Here is a 20,991-nt window from a genome sequence, read left to right as displayed (position 1 = left end):
CACACACAGGCACACACATACAAATAAAGGCTTTGTAAAAGTACAGAAAGAATGGAAGACAGAGAAACCTAGGGAGGGCAAAGATAACGTTTACTGATGGAAAAAAGAGCGTATAAAATAAAATAAAGTTAAAATGTGTCTTTTGGGAAGTAACAAAAAATATTAACTATTACTACCCAAATCCTAAAAATGTCAAAAGCAAAGACTAGGAGTCTTGTCAAAATCCACCATTTTAGTGGTACTTACATAGTACGGACAAATCTGCTTTCCCACATTGGGATGGAGATTAAATTCATAGGACATGGACATTTTAGGAGATTACACTTAATGCAAAATGGCTTTCGAGGATTAGAATAAAAGGTTTTTGAGTTACCCTTGGACTGACATTTTCTTGAATGCCACGTTATACAAATGCACAAGCAATTTTTTTTTTAGTTTAATCATTGCATTTATTAGCATGCATTCTTAGTCAATCCCTTTGTTTATAGGAAGGCTTTATTTAAATGTGGAAATCTTGACAATTGCGAGTATCAGGGACCTCCATAACTCCAGAAATTATGAAAAGAGTAAGAACTAATATTTTGTTACAAATACAAACCTTGATACTTATTAACACTGTGTTAAATATGCAGGCATATCTACTGTGTTTAGATACAGTAGAAAATTAGCTCTTAATACAACTCAGGACATAGTGTACGTTATTGCTAATGCAAGCTTTAAGTAGTTGGTTAATACAATTCTGACACGGGTGTCTTTGATTTATGAAGGGGGTGATTAGTCTGTGAAAGTAATTTAATTTTCTTCTCTAGGACAGACTATCAGTATGCAAGTTCTTATTATGTAAATGTTTCTAAAGATACATAGATATTTTTCATTGCTGTTCATTAAAAGGAGAGTTGTAGGGCATAACATAAAAGATGCATTATCAAGGGTATAAATCAGAGTAAATGACACATTTATATCCAAATTAATTTGCCTAGTTCTTATACTTACCGTTATGAGATCATCAATGAAGGTATTTTTGACATTACAGTTTTATTCCAATTATCCAACTATGAGGAACTTGCCCTCATCAAGACCTCTGCTAGAAACCATTAAGGATTCATATAACTTTTTGGTATTTGTTGATTGTATACCTTTCTCAATTTTCATTATTTATCACTTTGTAATGCATAATAGACATATACTGATGGATTTATCTGTGTTATTATATTGTTATTACCTAATAATTTAAATATATGTTCACAATTGCTATGAAGGAAGCAATATTGATATTAGTTATAAAAGATTGTTGTTTGTTTTGATTGTATCTTATGCAAAGATATTATAAAAATGAAATAAAACTTTGAAATAAAACAGTCTTGTGCTGGCAGTATCAAATTAAAAAGTCCTTTCTCTAACATAGGATCCAATTAAATGAAAACTATTTGCATGCTGCTAAAACTAAAAGTTGTGTGATAGTCGCAGCTCTGAATATTATAGTGCTGCTTGTGGCTGTATTTAATCTAAAATATCAGGAGCTGTGAACATGCAGTGCCAATGATAGCTTCTGAAATGGGCGAGCAATGAGAGAGCAATAGTGAGCCAAAAACATTGGTTGTTATTGAAGCTAAAACAGATAGACTACACAGACATCAATGAAATAATGTACCAATAGTGACAACAAAGCTACAGAGCTTGAGATCAGTTATATGTAGTCTAACATCTAAAAGAAGTATCTAACAATAAATATTGTTGCCACTGAGTACAGGTTTATAGTTTTATATTTGCAGGTCATTTAATCCCAGTTGTGAACCCGTTTCTTTTTGCTTGAATTGTATTTAAGTGCATTTTTATGTTAGATGGGATTATTTTGTTTATCCTGAGCATGTGGATGCATTTAATGATCTAGGTTCTGTTTCAGTGAGGTAGAGAAATGTTATACATATTCTAATAATAAGAATACGATTTGTCTCATTAGCTCAGTTTAAGTGTGTGTGTGTCTTACAAAAACAGTGGATAATATAGAGCAGCTTAAATACTTTTCCCCCCAAGTCAGTACATCTGTGCAATATCATTTCTCATGTTTAACCAGGTACCTTGTTTAATCAGTGCTCAAGCTGATTACAACACGCAATGTAAACTAAAGAAAGCATTCTAAAGCAAAGTGGACTCTCTCTTTTAGATGTATAAATGCAAGCAGTCAAAAAGGATTAGTTAAAAAATAAAGGTTTCTATAACGAAGAACATAGTTTAAAAATTTAGAATAATGTCTATAAAACCCTTCTTTGTGAATTATATTGCTAACCAGGAGAGAATGCAAATGGCTGATAATAATAATTTAAATATTTAAAAGGCGAAATAAGATGTTGGCCACCAAGTGACTTTTAAATCTTGCTCTATGATCCCAAATTGCCCCATTTACATTTAATATATCCCCCTTTTGAGAATTTTATTAAGTGACCCAAATAAGTTCTTATTTTTCCCACTTGCTGTAAGATGGGTGATCTATAGTTCTGCTTTATTGTGGCACTGGGGCTCACAGTTGTGTCATAGATCAATTCCCTTTCATTACTTTTTTATTAAATTGGTTTATTTGCGCTGTAGAGGAGGGTTAAAACAAGTAATAAGTAGCCCATATACATTTTCCAGGTGGCACAACAACTTGAAAAATTCCACACAGATGTTAAATACTCCAGTTCTTTCTCAGTTTATCTTTCTGAAATATCAAAGCTCACAGACTTAGAATTGAAGCATCTGTGATAACGAGAAAAAAAAAAAGAAAACCCAGGCGGGCAAGATCTGTGCCTCCTCATTTCTCAGATTTGTTGTTTTATTAAATCCTATGATGTTCATTGAAACTGCATATTTTAAAGACTCAATTTGTTGGCTGAAAATTAAAATGCAATGCGTACAAATCTGTCAAAGAAAAAGGTGGGTTCCAGAGGTTCATGAGCAGAGTGAGAAGGAAGTGGATGTAAACAGTATCATCTTGAATTTCATTGTGTCTTTTGATGCTAAGCTAGTTCAGTGGGAAGGTGTGAGGTGTGCGTACCAACGTAGAGCTGGCTGTAGAGCTCCAGTCTTGTGTGTCCCTGTGGGGGGGCTTGTCGGACCTCCTTGTAGAGCTGATCCAGCTGAAGAATGGCTTGCTTGACATTGCGCTCAGCACTCACTCGGTGCCACTGGTCGTCATTGAGGGGGGTGGGGGAGCGGACGGTGAGCTCCACTGGACCGTTTCCCACGTCGAACGAGAAAGTCACAGCAGTGAGGGCTGAAAAAAGAGAATAAGATCACGTTCAGACTTTTTTGTAGCTGATTCTGGGAAGCTGTGAGCTAAAATGGTAGATTAGGCTATCTTCTCAGTTGATTTTCAGGTCATTAGCACTGTCATTAATAATTAGGACTCATTTTAAAATGTATAAATAGGGTGCCTTCCTTGATTTATCTACAAATGCCTTCAATTTGAAATAATATCTCCCAAAATATAATCATTCACAGCATCCATAACAATATTGTACAGGTTTTTCATTAAAGGATTTTTATTTGCTGCAAAATGACAGGAAGAATACCAACAGATGCAGGATCTGAATGATATGCTAATTAGAGTGTATTTTTTTTTTTACCATTCCGTAGAAACACAAATGTATGTATGAGATGAACAACATCTGAAAAAGGATGATAAATAATGCCTGTTGCTTGTTAAGTTATATTTATTTATATTTCTGTCTCATACATTCCCTGAATACCCAGTAATTACAAACAAAAAAAACATTATACCAATCAGTATATAACCAAAACAACACAAATGCACTGATATGTTTTGTACAATGCCAGTAGATTACTGTTAATTTTACTTACTTCACTATGAGCCACACATATCCCTGTGTGTTCCACCATATTTAATTGAATAGTTCACCAATGTCACCAAATATTCAAATGTAATTCACCAAATATTTTCCATATTTGAAACAACTTTTATCAGAATAAGAACAAATTAACACAGAATAGAGATGCTTGGTAAGTTTCTCCTGTCTAAAAGGTGATACTCTGTTGCTGACATGTTTATTTGCCACAATACATATTTCAGAGATCACAATAATACTTTCTACTGCTTCTTTAACAGGGGCTGTCCTTAGTCATTAGGAACTGTGGAACCATTTTCCCTAAAGGGAAAATAGTTGACAATGTGTGAGTCTTACATACACCTCAGTGCATTAACCTGTTCCTCAATAAACACTGCAATCGATTTCACAGTGAACACACATTTTGTTGAACGGACCCTAATAGCAGTGATCCAGTAATTTGTGCAAACTTTCAAATGATATATTTCCCAGCATAGTACAGGGGGAAAAACTGTCCTTTTCCATTTTCAGGAAGGGTCACTATTTCCAAGCTATTTGGTCTTTCATATCCAGCCCTTTCATACTCTTTTCAATTCATTTATGTCTTTAAAAGAACAAACTGAAGCAAATCCTTATGATCTCTTTTGTTCCTGTTGATTCTACTGTATGATTATGAACTGTATCACACAAAGAACTGAATCGGCCAAACTGTCATCTAGATAGGTGTTTATGCTATGCACCACTGTCCAGTCATCCCTGTATTTTGGCATTTCCATTAGTCTAGATGAATGTAGGAGTGTTTAGTACAGTATTAATAATATATTCCTAACATGCTGCATGAAAGAAATACAGAAAATGATGTCAGATTAATGAAAAAATCTGCACACTGAGCCACTGCTAATAATATGGTACAAAATCATCACTCCACCTGACTGTACACACCGTTGCCAAATGGAAACCCTTTGGGGGTGGAATATGACTAGAATTTATACATGTAAATGTTGAAAAAAAAGGAGAACTGTGATATAATGTGGGACACTTCTGTCACTGGTTCATAGTATGGCTTGCAAAGTTTATTAATATAGTTAATAAAATTAGCATTCCAAAGTCAGGGACAATTTTATAGTCATGGGACACTGAAGTTGATGTTTTGATATTCAATCACATCTTTCTCTAATCATACCCAATGTATTCACACTTGTTGTAAGGTTGCATGAATAGTGCTTAATAACTACGTTAATAATGTGTATCATTAAAAACATTAGTAATACCATTGTTATTCATCATCTATCACTATTGTATAGAATGTTTATTAACTGCTAAAGATGTAACCTTATTATAAAGCAGGTATTTTTCATTTAAAAGAAAGTAACTGATTATATATATGTTAACAGAATCTATATAAAGTTGTAAAGAGCACATTAATCATATTTTTTTATGTTGTATTTTCCTTTTCCTCAGATAGTGTGCAGATGTCACTGTCAAAATGACTGTGTACAATACTGTCACTACTCATTTGCATATTATAATGGGAAATATGAAAGACAGAAATATAAAAAAATATGAAAATTGCAAAAATGCATTTAGATATTTGTGCAATAGGAGATCATTCAGATTGTAGCTTGTCATTTGAACATGATTACAACACACTTGAGAATACAATATCAAAGCATAGACTTTACTGGATAATTGTAATTTACAAATGCAAAAATGTTTTGTGAACTTCCCTTTGAGTAAATATAGTATATCTCTGCAACATTAGAAATGGGAGTGTCTGAAAAATGTATTTTTTAGAACTAATTGTTCATAATAATCAATGAGCTGTAATATAAAGAAGGACATTGTGTAGTTATACACCGATCAGCCATAACATTATGACCACCTGCCTAATATTGTGTAGGTCCAAAAGCAGCTCTGACCCATCGAGGCATGGAATCCACTAGACCTCTGAAGGTGTTTGTGGTATCTGGCAGCAAGACATTCGCAGCAGATCCTTTAAGTCCTGTAAGTTGCGAGGTGGGGCTTCCATGCATCGGACTTGTTTGTCCAGCACATCCCATAGATGCTCGATTGGATTGAGATCTGGGGAATTTGGAGGCCAAGTCAACACCTTGAACTCATGATTCATCAGACCAGGCCACCTTCTTCCATTGCTCCGTGGTCCAGTTCTGATGCTCACGTGCCCATTGTAGGCACTTTTGGCAGTGGACAGGGGTCAGCATGGGCACCCTGACTGGTCTGCGGCTACGCAGCCCCATACGCAACAAACTGTGATGCACTGTGTGTTCTGACACCTTTCTATCAGAACCAGCATTCACTTTCTCAGCAATTTGAGCTACAGTAGCTCGTCTGTTGGATCGGACCACACGGGCCAGCCTTCGCTCCCCAAGTGCATCAATGAGCCTTGGCCGCCCATGACCCTGTCGCCGGTTAACCGTTTCTCCTTGCTTGGACCACTTTTTATAGGTACTGACCACTGCAGACCGGGAACACCCCACAAGAGCTGCAGTTTTGGAGATGCTCTGACCCAGTCGTGTAGCCATCACAATTTGGCCCTTGTCAAAGTCGCTCAGATCCTTACACTTGCCCATTTTTCCTGCTTCTAACACATCAACTTTGAGGACAAAATGTTCACTTGCTGCCTAATATATCCCACCCACTGACAGGTGCCATGCCAACGAGATTATCAGTGTTATTCACTTCAACCGTCAGTGGTCATAATGTTATGGCTGGTCATTATAAGGTCATTATACACTCACCTAAAGGATTATTAGGAACACCATACTAATACTGTGTTTGACCCCCTTTCGCCTTCAGAACTGCCTTAATTCTACGTGGCATTGATTCAACAAGGTGCTGAAAGCATTCTTTAGAAATGTTGGCCCATATTGATAGGATAGCATCTTGCAGTTGATGGAGATTTGTGGGATGCACATCCAGGGCACGAAGCTCCCGTTCCACCACATCCCAAAGATGCTCTATTGGGTTGAGATCTGGTGACTGTGGGGGCCAGTTTAGTACAGTGAACTCATTGTCATGTTCAAGAAACCAATTTGAAATGATTCGACCTTTGTGACATGGTGCATTATCCTGCTGGAAGTAGCCATCAGAGGATGGGTACATGGTGGTCATAAAGGGATGGACATGGTCAGAAACAATGCTCAGGTAGGCCGTGGCATTTAAACGATGCCCAATTGGCACTAAGGGGCCTAAAGTGTGCCAAGAAAACATCCCCCACACCATTACACCACCACCACCAGCCTGCACAGTGGTAACAAGGCATGATGGATCCATGTTCTCATTCTGTTTACGCCAAATTCTGACTCTACCATCTGAATGTCTCAACAGAAATCGAGACTCATCAGACCAGGCAACATTTTTCCAGTCTTCAACTGTCCAATTTTGGTGAGCTTGTGCAAATTGTAGCCTCTTTTTCCTATTTGTAGTGGAGATGAGTGGTACCTGGTGGGGTCTTCTGCTGTTGTAGCCCATCCGCCTCAAGGTTGTACGTGTTGTGGCTTCACAAATGCTTTGCTGCATACCTCGGTTGTAACGAGTGGTTATTTCAGTCAAAGTTGCTCTTCTATCAGCTTGAATCAGTCGGCCCATTCTCCTCTGACCTCTAGCATCAACAAGGCATTTTCGCCCACAGGACTGCCGCATTCTGGATGTTTTTCCCTTTTCACACCATTCTTTGTAAACCCTAGAAATGGTTGTGCGTGAAAATCCCAGTAACTGAGCAGATTGTGAAATACTCAGACCGGCCTGTCTGGCACCAACAACCATGCCACGCTCAAAATTGCTTAAATCACCTTTCTTTCCCATTCAGACATTCAGTTTGGAGTTCAGGAGATTGTCTTGACCAGGACCACACCCCTAAATGCATTGAAGCAACTGCCATGTGATTGGTTGGTTAGATAATTGCATTAATGAGAAATTGAACAGGTGTTCCTAATAATCCTTTAGGTGAGTGTAGATCAATTATACAATTAACATTTTTGTCTGATTCTTAATCAACCAACAATACTCTACTGCTTCTGCTGATTAAAAATAGTAAGAAAGATTATTCTATAATAAGATGTTTTTATTTATCTGTTTAATACTGCCATAGAATCAATAGGAATGTGCTTACAGTTAACAGTTAACTGGAATTAAAATCTGCGGATTCAGGTATGGCACTGAAAGAGACATCTACAGTGTCTGACAATTGAATGCAGAACATTTTAGAAGAGTTAATACGTATAACAACAAAGCATCATTGAAACATAGTGTCTTGTCAAAGGTTTGTCCCAGTGAGTAAAAAAAAAAAAGAATTTCCTTCGGCAGTGTTTGCCCTCTTTGTCAAACAAATAACCTGGAGGTTTTGAGATACAGTGTAAAAATCTCTTAAGGGAGTGTTCCAAAGCAGTATTCTCTACAGTGCCCCTGTTCCCTCATTTATTTAGCTGTCATTCACAATTTGTTCTCTTGGTGTTAGACTGGCATATATGTTCCAACTCCCTGTTGCTTTCAATTCCAATGCATTGGTGGCCTTTTGTAATGACACAAAACTATCTGGTGCCTAAATTCGCAGTGATCCTGAACTGATGATGGCAGTGGCAGGCTATACTGGCTGTCCTGACATTTCAATATATGTAAAGGCGCCTTCTACGTTAAAGGCACTGTGTTATTCAAGATTCCATTATCAAGCGTCTCACATTCCAATACACATTATTTCATAGGGCAAAAGTTTTAGGTGTAGCCAAGGGCTACAGCAGGTGTGGTGTAAATGTCTTGTGTGTTAAATCAAGCCCATTCCTTAGTTGGGAAATGACAAAGCTGTTCTGCCAATCATTACGCCACCTGCTCAGAGCAGATGTTAAAACCAAGGGGAGCTATGGTGTGACTTTCACTCTCAGTTTCTCCTGCTATTTTGTTGCCTGTAGTACTACTGATGATAGATATTCTCCTGCTTGGTAAAAAACATAAGCAATTGAGCAGTCTGTATAGTGCTCAGAGCAGGAGCCAATTCCCAAAATGTAAGCCTACTCATATGCAGACACATAAAAGTCTTTGCTAGGCTTGCCTGGTACAACACAGAAATATTTAACAATGCTGGTATTTGTCTGCAAAATGGGTGTGCCCTTAAAAACGTGCAGGTGCAAGGAAACTCAACTTTAAATTAAATATTCAACCTTTAGTTCTTTCAGTTTTCTCCTCTTACATACAGTTAGGTCCATAAATATTTGGACAGTGACACAATTGTCATAATTTAGGCTCTGTATGCCACCAACAATAGATTTGAAAGGAAACAATCAAGATGTGCTTTAAGTGTAGACTTCAATCTTTAATTTGAGGGTAGTTATATCCAAATAAACAGTGTAGGAAATCCACCCATTTTTATATGTGGTGCCCCCAATTTTAGGGGCTCAAAAGTAATTGGACAAATGAACATAATCATGAATTAAATTGTGAGTTTTAATACTTGGTTGCAAATCCTTTGTAGTCAATGACTGCCTGACGTCTGGAACCCATAGACAAAACCAGATGCTGGGTTTCTTCCCTGGTGATGCTCTGCCAGGCCTGGACTGCAGCTGTCTTTAGTTCCTGCTTGTTCTTGGGGCATTTTGCCTTCAGTTTAGCCTTCAGCAAATGAAATGCATGCTCAATTGGATTCAGGTCAGGTGATTGACTTGGCCATTGCAGAACAGTCCATCTGCACTGTGAAGCGTTTTGCTGTGCTGCGAAGCATTGTTAGTTTTGAAGCATTTGGCTGAATCTGAGCAGATAACCCTAAACACTTCAGAACTCATCCTGCTGCTTTTGTCAGCGGTCACATCATCAATAAATACAAGGGAACTTGGCAGCCATACATGCCCATGCCATTACATGCTTCACAGATGAGGTGGTATGCTTTGGATCATGAGCAGTTCCTTCCCTTCTCCATACTCTTCTCTTCCCATCATTCTGGTACAAGTTGATCTTTGTCTCATCTGTCCATAGGATGTTGTTCCAGAACTGTACAGGGTTCTCTAGATGTCTTTTGGCAAACTCTAATCTGGTCTTCCTGTTTTTGGGGCTAACCAATGGTTTACATCTTGTGGTAAACCCTGTGTATTTACTCTGGTGAAGTCTTCTCTTGATTGTTGACTTTGACACAGATACGTCTACCTCCTGGAAGGTGTTCTTGATCTGGCCAACCGTTTTTCGTCACCAGGTAAAGAATTCTTCTGTCATCCACCACAGTTGTTTTCTGTGGTTTTCCAGGCCTTTTGGTGTCCTGAGCTCACCTGTGTGTTCTTTCTTTTTAAGAATGTACCAAATAGTTGATTTGGCCACACCTAATGTTTTTGGTATCTATGCAATGCAAAATGTCTTTTGTAATTCCTACACCATTCACCCAGATTGGATGTAACTACCCATTGTGGTGGCTTACAGAGCCAAAATGATGAAAACTGTGTCCTTGTCCAAATATTTATGGACCTAACTTTATGTATACATACATTAACAATACCAGACACAATACAGTTACATATGAACAGTGAATTTAGTCACACTGCCCGCATTCAACATTCTACACAGACATATTTTTGACATATGGAATCCCAGTAAGGGAAGAGTCATTACAAATCTACTTAGTGAAAATATGTTTTTTGTTTTACATGCAGCTTGGCTTTTTAAAAGAGATAACAAAATAATTAAGAAGATTGGGTACACTAATGACTATAAATGTAATGTTTTTCTTCCTACCCATCTGTTTCACAATAATGAGTTTGGCTTCTCTGTAAGGAAACAAACATGAGTCTCTCACAACAAAGTTGAAACATTTGATCTTCTTTTAAAACCATATTGAGATTGTATTTTCCTTAAGGAAGCAAAGCAACTGTCATCCCTTCTAATCCTAAAGAACATTTTTTAGGATGTCTGGTAATTGGATAGAAATGTAAGGTGTCTGATAAAGAATACAGGAACAGTTAAATACTTTAAAGCAGTCCAAGTTAAAGCAGATTAAAAAAAAAATTGAAACAACATACAATTTGTCAGTTTTGCTTTGGGAAGGATTACATGACGATTCATGGTCAGTGAAGGATCAATGTGAATTACAAGGATTCCAAGAGTAACTCACCACTGCAAAGAGCACATATCCTGATTTCCCATTAAGAAAACAGTTTTAATTAAAGCATATGAAACAAGATAATGCATTCTAAAGTAAATTAACATCAAATAGATTAGTACACCTCAAGAAGAAGAGGGAAATTGGAATAATCACTGTTTATGTATTTGTTTTCCTTATACTAGGTTGGGGAGCTAACTGAGAGATAATGAACTTTGAGTCACATCAGTGCCAATATTTGAGCAAAATCAGGACCAGCTTGTCTTTAGCAAACTGTAAGAAAAAACAAAGAACTCCTGACTTGAAATGTTGTGGAGAAATAAAAAAACTACTGTGTACTGACACCTGTATCCCTGCCCGTATCACAGCATCCAGAATGTTCCTCCCAAGAATATGAATACAATAATATTTGCTTTCCTAGCTACTGCAATGTCACAATCAATATCTGCTCATCTTTGTTTTCAGTGCATGCAAGAGAGGAAATTAAATCTCTCTGAAAATACCATGGTTTAAATCATTTGCATCTTTGAAAATTCTGGCATCTGTCAACCAAGAAATATCCTGCAAACTGCTTCCTTTTGCACAGCAGTGCCAAAGAGAAGACCTAGGCCTCTCCTAGATCTCCTAGGCCTGAAAGTAACTAGTGACTTATGACAAGGAGCTCTGATGTGTGGCAGGCTGAAAATTCCCCATTTACCTTTCCCTAACCAATGCTGATAGGACAACTGCCTCTTATTCCTATGTGTATCCTGACCACAGTTTTCATAGCAGATTGCTACCTACTATTGCAACCCTTATGCAAGATTACCCTGGTAGATTTATAATTTAATGTTTGCACTTTTAACATGGTTTTACGGTGATTGCCTATATTTGTAATATGTTTTACTACCCTCTACCATGTGCTATACTATTTCTACCATGAATAACCATGGTCACCATAGTAAGCATGCTTCAGACATATTTCCATTGTACAGCATATGGTATTCCCAGGGCCCAGTGTAGTAATGCACAGAGAAGGCATGCTGAAGCCATATGAAACCACTGATAAACTATGGTATAACCACAATAAAACCATGTTCAATGTGCAAAAACACAATGGTAAATTTCAAGGTCTGAGCAAGGCATAAAGATCTATGATCTTATTTCAGAACCAGACAGCACTGTTTAAATGCATGTGGGAATATCTAAGTATGCAATTCTTAAATGTGGGATGTTTTGATTGGCTTTTCAAAGACAAATCAGTTTGGGCAAAGTGGTCTTCAGCTTAATGCACTAATTATATTTGAAACGGATTAAATTATAAACAAGTAACAATGAGATTATTAACAATGCTGAGGAAACAAACCCCCAACACAATTCAGTCTTTAAGTATGTGAGTGAGTTGAGTAAGCAGTTAAAGAATGTGAAACTAGGAAACAGTAAACAGCAATCAGCTGTGGTCTGCTGCTCTGGAGGTCTGGATGTGGCATAAATCAACAATCCCTGAAGAGCTTGCCAGGCAGGTAAATACAACTTATCTTTGGTCGTATCATAAACCACTCTTCTCAGAGTGCCTGGAAATAACATCAGCAATGCTAAATGTGTGAAAAATAGTCCTTCATAAATCAGAACATGATTACATTAGAGATCAGTTATTCATAAAGAGAGAGAGAGAGAGATGGAGAGTTTTTACAGGGTATTTGTTTTTCTGCTTCATAAAACAAAGAGATGCATCAGCTTCAGATTTCTTTTCTGTGCGTTTATGAAAGCAAAACACACCACAATTGTCTCCTGAAGCATGTAGGAACACCCAGTTTGGAAAGCATTAAGAAAACAAGTGAAGTTTGATCTGAAATTTACATTTACCCTTCTAACCTTTCCTCTTAGTGAAATGTACTGGGGAAGTGTAAAGAGCAGAGAGAAGTAAACTGAAAAGATTACCCTTTTATAAATGTCAGCACTTGTTTGCTTCTCTGCAAGTTGTATAATACAGTGTACATAGTGTGAATTAAAATCCAAACAAAACATAACAAGAAACAAACATCAGAGATATGCATATGGGTAATCTCCTGAGAATATAATGTACCATGAATAGGTACAGGTTTGTAGATAACAATTTGTGGGTAGGTCAAAGTTTTGATCTGGTCTATGACTTTGCATAGTTTTCTTGTTGTGCAATTCTGATTTGATAGGTTCATTATAATATATTTACATTTTGATTCCCTGCTTTGTTTTTGCTTGCCTTCATATCAGACACTACTAACTAATTCCATCAACTCTATGGCCTAAAAGATCTCTCCTAGCTGATTATGTGGTGTTGTGGTAGATAAGCATATTAGCACTGTAAAATGCTTCTGTGATTTTGCAATTAAACCCAGGCAACACTAATGAACCTGCCCACCTAATTTCTCACACATTTTCTAAGGAATCTTTACAAAACCTATAGTCCCTGTGAGGTATAATGCCATGTGTATATAAATGCCCAGTACAGCCAATACAGAAGCAATGGAAAAATCTTACACAGATCCCCATAGTGCAAAAGCTGTTCAAATACCTTTTCTAAGAAACACACACACACTGTTCTCACACTGTTCTGCCCACACGTTATGTATAAACAAAAAGTTCAACAAAAAAGTTATACAACCATTCTGCATATTCTTGAGCAATACAATTATCATCAATGCAGCTAATTTATATCCCTGTACCAAGCTTTACATTAACACATGAATCCATTTCATCCCAATCCTAGCAGACTGCTTGTTTGCGTATTGTTTAAATGCACAAATTTAAAAAGATGTGAAAAGATCCTAATTCATGCTTTGGCTATAAATTGAAACAGTAATTACATTTTATATTTCATCTGTTCCTCTGGTTTAGGATTAGAGTACATTCATACCAGCCATAAACCCCACCTTATTTCCCTGGGTTCTTCGCAGAAATAAAATAAGCACAGTTTGAATTCTTTCATCTTTTCCCTCCAGATTGTATAAAACTGAAAAGGAGGGAACCTGATATTGCTCTTCATCGCAGGAGCATGTCTCCAGCACTGCTTTAATTAAGATAGCTTTACACACATTTGTCATCTTCCTGAAGTTGATTTATTTATTCCTTTACAATGCTGAAGGATGACTAAGAGTGCCCTATTTGAAATGGGAATGATAATACTTGCCCATGTTTTAAGTGAAGTCCGATCATCTTTTAGTAATATTTCCACACATACATACAGCTCTGGAAAAAATTAAGAGACCACTCCAAGTGCAGAAATCAATGTTAAGTGGTCTCTTATTTTTTTCCAGAGCTGTATATATATGCACAGAGACATATATGGCCATAAATACAAGTAAAGCAATAACTTTTCAGTTCTGCATTTCTCTATATTAAGCTCCTTCATGGTAACTTGGGTAAAGTAATATTTCAGATGTAAGGAAGATATCCTGTCACACTGCCATTTACACTACATATGCTCATGGAATGGTTGTTTATGTGCAAACGGGGTGGGAGAAGATGTGTTATGGGCATTGGCTTTACTTGGGATACATTTTCAGTAAGTCAGTTTGGTAACAATTTATAATAAGGTGCTGATAATTAATGTGTTATGATTTGAAAGAGGGACTCTTTTTAGTTACCTGTATGACTTTGTGACCAATCCAGTTATTGATATAACTGAGTTACAACTAATCTATAAGTACATATCAATAATCTATTAAACATGTATACATCATTAATAACACAGTGATTAGCAGCATCTTATTATAAAATGTTACTCTCTGTTCTGTAGTGTGCTGAGGTAAACCCATTGGTGAATTGCTATTATTATGATGAGATCACAGACCTTAGCAGGGTACTACAAATTACATTGTAATACAATTGTTATTTCCACATATTATGTGAAAGCACCCAGAAAATAAAAATATTATTATTATTTTTGTCATTTAGCTGATGCTCTTATCTAGGGCAACTTACATTTGAACCCATTTATACAGCTGGGCATTTTAAGTGAAGTACCTTGCTCAGGGGTACAACAGCACTGCCCCACCCAGGATTTGAACTCACAACCTTCCAGTCATAAGTACAGAGACCTAACCACTAATCCACAAATTATTTTAATGTGATTTATTTTACATTGTTTGGATGTGTAGCTGGGCTCATAGTGTACCAGTTCAGTACTGTGATGTGATCCCTGTCTGAGCTTGACAAAATGTACAAACCCACCGTGTCAGAAGACTGGTCTTTTGGTATAGTGGGTTTGCCGCTCTGCTAGTGGAGCTGTGTCAATCAAGCACTCGGAAGAGTACCTGACACAGTGGTTCAAAGCCGAACATGGGCTCTGACCGCAAAACCAAGCATTAATGTGTCTAGAGAATAGACCCAGTAACCAAAGTGTAAAGAAAAGGAAAGAAAACATCACAATATCCAACTTGACTGAAAGTTAGGCCGAGCATCAAAACACAGCACTTACATTCTGAGAGACCATTCAAAGTCGCTAAGACAAACTGTATTTTGTGTGCATTGAAATCTACTGTGGCTAATATATATTCAGCTAGTCCAGTACACATTGAGCTGTAATAATCAAAACTAAATGTGCTTTGACAAGTTGAAGGCTTTGCTCTGCCATGTTGCATAGAAATTGTAATACTTTGCTTTGTTAAAATATCAACATCTGAAAGGGCACAGCACCACAGTGCCTGAGCACACAGAATAAAAATCTCACACATCAGCAGAATAAGTTAAACATTAAGCAAACCCATTTGCATTCAAATTCAGTTAAATCCTAAAATGACATTAGAAAGATTTGCTTTTCCAGAAAGCAAAAATAGTTACACAAATGCCAACACAGGAAATCAGTGCTAATTAAGCTCAGGGCATTTGTCTGACTGATTCCAAGTGCAAAACATAAGCTTCGTGCTACATTTAAATGAGAACTCTGGAGCCTGGCTATATTCACATATGTCTTTAAAGCATGTGAAAACAATGGCATAGATGACGAATAATTACTTTCTCTTCCAAAATTAAAGCACACTCATGCCTCTAAATCAACCATAAATATTCAATACCTTGATGTTTCAGCTTTATAGATTATCCCCTTGAAGAATGCAGGTAAAGAAAAGCTCATTCTGAAAAGCTGGTAAAAAGCTGGTGAATAGCATGTAACTTAGCAGACAGATAAAGAATTATAGAAATTGTTCTGTAGACTGGGTGACCCTTACATTGACAGATCAAAAGGACAGCAAGGTTATTTATTCCAACCTTATTTATTGAAAAGAATGTCATATTTTCTATTTCTATCTATTTATCTATATTGAAATGTTTCATTGCTAGCATCTTTTGTTGAATTGTCTATGCATTTGTATTACTTTATCTTTAGCTTCTGTACAATGCTCTTTGGTCTTCATTTTCCTTCAGATTCATAGCCTGACCAATGATCCTTCAACAGAGGGATTGTTATACAGAAAATGTAGCAGCAACTTTAATGGTTATGGCAATTTCTTTCATCTGTGTAAACTGGGAGCTTCCACAGCACAGGGCTTGAATACTTATGCAAGCCACATATTTCATTTTTTATTTTTATACAAATATTTCCCAACATAAAACCAATGTCACCTTACAATAATTGATTTTGAGTTTCAGTGTTTTAAAATAAAATATCTAACAGAACGAAATTTCAATTTACCATTTCTAATTCAGTAATATGATAGATTTGGACAGAGGTCTCAATACTTTTGTAAAGCACTGTATATTTGATATAATAATGAACGATAAAATGATAAACTTTACAAATATTATACATTATATCCATAGAACCTTTCAAGCTAACATAATGAGAAAAGCAACTGACAAAAAAAGGTTAAGAAATGTTTGCTGGGACTTTACAATGTATCTCATCACTTACACTGACCTCTGAGACTTTCGACTCAAAATGACTACTGGCTGCAAGCACTTTAAATTGTCACAGAATACTCTGAATATTGTTACACTGCTTTCTTAGTTGAGATACTTAAAGTCTAAATTACCTTTCTTCTCTTGGGTGCTAATATATTAAAGCAAGTGAACAGGTGCTGCATTTAAGCTTTGATGAAAAGTTAATCGGGCAGAAACTTTCATGCTGAAGCGTGGCTTTGCTGATTTAAGGTGTAAATTAAAAATTGCTGTCTTAAAGAAATAACCCCCCTCCCGCCTTCACTAATTAACCTGTAAAGATAATTACTATTAATGTGATTTACTAACTCTTTACTTTAAAGTGGCATTTTAAATCAGGTACACTCATCACTTCTCAAACTATGAAATTCTAAATTAAGACCTGACAGTATAATTTCAAAAAGGACATATTTATACACATATATTTATTTATTTACTTTTAAATCTTCCTATTGAGCCCATTTTCAATAATCCACCATAAAACAGAGAGATCTATAAGGATTCTTTTAAAAAATATGTTATTTATCTATAATATTTATGTATTTATTATATTACTAATTAAGAGCTTTTATAGTAATTCCTTGGGTTTCTCCAATCTAGAAACATCTGTCTTTATAAACGAAAAGTTGCTTTTTAGACTAAAGAGGCTGCTATACAATTCCAGAAAGACATTTTATTACAAAATGCCTGATGATTAGCAAAGTGTGCTGGTATGTGTACTGCAGTATTAAAATAACATGTATTGACAAAAATCTTCGTAAAAGTATAGGTAGTGCATTCTGGTTTAATTCAGTCTAGAAATATCTAATCTGAAACTTAACCCTAAAAACCATTTGTTAAATTTGGGAAATCTTGTTTAGTAACTTTGTAAGCATTTATAATTTATCATTATAGCATTTATGTTATAGCATTATAGCATTATATACATTATAGCATTATAGCATTATAGCAAGTAAGTAATTTAATGGTTTGACTGAATTCTATGTTGTGTAACAATGTTAATTAAATAAATACATACCCAAAATAGCTAAAACTATATATATTATAGCCTTCACAAAAATCTATGAAAACCAAAATAGAGTGCAAACAACTCAAGAGGGTTGAATTTCCTAATCTAGTGTGACAACCCAACAGATACCCTTTACTTCAAATTAATACATTTAATCCTCCGAGGCTTTGAGCTACTGGGAATTATGTACCCTTTCATTAAGGACTTCTAAATACATTAAAGAGACACATTCTTAACAAAGCTTATTAACAGCCAGTGTGATTGCCTACATGGGAAACCATTTTATGTAGTTCATCAAACTGACATTTGTGGATATGCAATTCAGATAGATTCGCTAATAATTACTCTACACAGTGTGCTCCATCTTAATTGAATTGAAGACTCATATAAAGCACAACTCAAGTTACTCTGCCCTCCCTCTACAGGATGTAACCTTCTACCAATTCTGAATTGATTGCTTTAATATATGATTAATGTCCCACTAAGACTAACAGAGTACTGTTTGTTAACAAGCTTTCTAGTGCACGGGTACGGTCTGGCATATTACTACGTGTCATCCAACAGTGAACGACCTAGTTAGTGATAGTTGAAAAGTGGTAGTCATTTTTCAGATCAGGTCATTGTTAGTAGAAATTGTATGTAGTTGTATGCACATAGATAAAACAACAACCAATAATCACTGAGCTTCTACTTCTTCCAATATTACTCATCCTTAGATAGCAACGTATAACTTTTTTACAGTAACGGCATTCACACCTAATCACTGAAGACCTTAGACATATGGAACACCGTCCTTGGCTAACTGGTCTGTCCTGCACCACAATCAAGCTTTACATGCATAATAATTAGCGACTTTCATTTCTAATTTTTTTCGGATACCTTTTGATTGATAGCTTCCTGTCATGCCATGCTGGCTTTGTCCCCGCCTTGCTTTCTGTTTCCCCCTCTTTTCCACCCAAAACAAGTTACATTATTTTCCGAGCAGCACTGGCGGACCAGTAGGGTGTAAAAATAATTAGGTTCTTCGGATTCTTAGATGTATGTAAAAACGTACGAGCACGGCTACTCTCAATCTATGCCAAGGCACTCCGGCACCGCTGACAAGGGCGAGCACCCAAGGGAATTGCATGACAAATGGAAGATCTAAGCTCTTCTACCTCCTCACATTCCATCACAGCCTTCCAAGGGGCTCCGGCTGCTGCCAAGGGAGTAACAACCTTCTTTGGAGACAAGCACTGCTGAAAGAGCTAAATAGCCTATTGATTAGTAAGGGTGGCCTTTCCGATTGGGGGTTGAGGAAAGGGAAAAGGGCTGGATAGAATGGAAAGGGTAGTTGTGTCAGCATCACTCATTTGATTCATTGTCGAGGTTGCCTTTACTTTAGGTGGCAGTGTGAAATAATTAATCTAGAGCAAAGAGACTGGCGTACAGGTGATGTTCTGCTTGGTTAGTTTAAAGTAAGTCTTTAAATGACCTGAGGTGAAATAACACGGTCTTCGTGCTATCTAACTGAAGACATCAACGGTACAGAAATTTCTCAGGAGAAACAGAACTAATTAATATGGTCAAGCTATAACATCGAGGGTGCACTTTATAACTATCGATTGGATTTTTTAATTTATATTTCCATTAAAAAAATAAACACAGGAGGAATATTTACTCAATTAGTAGTCAGCAAGTGTTGCGCTCTTGTTTCATGCAACCCTTTCTGAAGTGCCAGGGTGAACAACTGTTATAATTAACTCAAAAGCCAACCAGAGATAATTTGGGAGGGAAAGCACTCTCATCTCTTTTCTACATATTTGTGAAGCTGTACGAAGATTGATAAAATACAGACCATACTCATCATTTTAAAGCGGACCTAAATTTAAATCAAAGATTAAACAAAATTGTGTTTTTATTGATTATGGGATTATGTATTGTGCTGTAAAATCTGTGGCATAATTCCGAGGGTGTTCTGCCGTTGAAGGGAACTGTGGGGCAGAGATAGTTCCTCAGCATTGTTTTTCTTTTCATTTTCCCATTGATCTGGTAATGCTTTAAGTGAGTCATGCAATATTTAAAATGCTCAATTATAATGTTTCCTTAGTAGATTAAAAGAAAAACACATTCTGGTAAATAAACATCTATAAACAATTTGCTGCATCTATTTATGTATGTGTTTGTTTACCGTGAAAAGCTGCATTTAGATTTAACAAAGGAAAAAAAGAAAAAAAACTGGAACAATTCACAGGATGGCATTGTAATCAGCCTCTTAAATGGAACTGAGTCATTCAAATTAACATCGGAAACCCAGTGAATTTGTGATGTGGCAGTCAAGTCACGTGGTGTACCTGCTCAGTGCATGCATTTAGTGCTAATTACCCTGAAGCACTGCAATAAGGACCTTGAAAAACATTCGCTGCAGAGGCACGATTCACTGAACTGTAAGATGAGAAACTTACACTTCAGTTCCAGACGGATGAAATCTGTGTTGCCCAAGTTTTCGAGGAAGACGCCATACGGAGCCGAGGTTTTGAAGTAGAAGGAGATGTCAGCGCTGGTCTCCCCTTGAAAAGTTGAGAAGTGCAAGTAGGAAGAGGGCGTGTTGAACGATGCTGCGTTCCAGTAGTTACCTGTTCACAATAGAGAACAAAAGACAGTCAGCAAAGCAGGTAACCCATTACAGATGCTAGTGTAACCCCATTGCAACCTTTATAATAGCCAAAACTCTATGGTATATTATCGTAACATGCTTAATTTGTACATATAACACTGCAGTCATGTATAACACACACACATACAATTTTTATTTTACAATTTGCAATATTATACAGGTCACACATACAATCTCTCTGAATAAAAGGTTTGCTGTCCATTAAAAAACATTATATAAGGTATATTGACAATAACTGCAATGAAGCCGAAATTAAGCAATTCAGAATGTGATTGACTTTACCCATTTCTTGTGTATGATTTTGAACAGATCTATACTGACCACACTATGCGTATTACATAACCTACCCTTTTCTGGACAATACAAATGCATGCTGTAAAGGGAATAAGGAGGCAGAGAGCAAATTGCTTATATAATTATTTTTTGCAGAGTTGGCAGTTCGCCCATAGGCAAAACAAGGATGAATATTTTAATGTCTTTCTCGGGGTATTAACATTTGAGAGAGATTTATTGT

At 36.5% G+C, this 20,991-nt stretch overlaps 1 protein-coding gene across 1 annotated transcript in view; it reads right to left on the bottom strand.

Moving 5' to 3' along the window:
- LOC136767860 (contactin-associated protein-like 2) overlaps positions 1 to 20,991 on the bottom strand; it is a 517,302-nt gene that overhangs the window by 54,562 nt on the left and 441,749 nt on the right. Inside the window, exons 16-17 of the mRNA XM_066721910.1 lie at positions 20,266 to 20,436; positions 3,035 to 3,253 (exon numbers count right to left, since the gene is read on the bottom strand). Coding sequence (XP_066578007.1) covers positions 3,035 to 3,253; positions 20,266 to 20,436 — 390 coding nt within the window. The remainder of the gene's footprint in view (positions 1 to 3,034; positions 3,254 to 20,265; positions 20,437 to 20,991) is intronic.

Source organism: Amia ocellicauda, chromosome 2 (assembly GCF_036373705.1).
Source record: "Amia ocellicauda isolate fAmiCal2 chromosome 2, fAmiCal2.hap1, whole genome shotgun sequence".
Taxonomy (NCBI): domain Eukaryota; kingdom Metazoa; phylum Chordata; class Actinopteri; order Amiiformes; family Amiidae; genus Amia; species Amia ocellicauda.
Note: the sequence above shows the minus strand (reverse complement) of the source record. Positions and strands in the feature narration are given on the sequence as shown.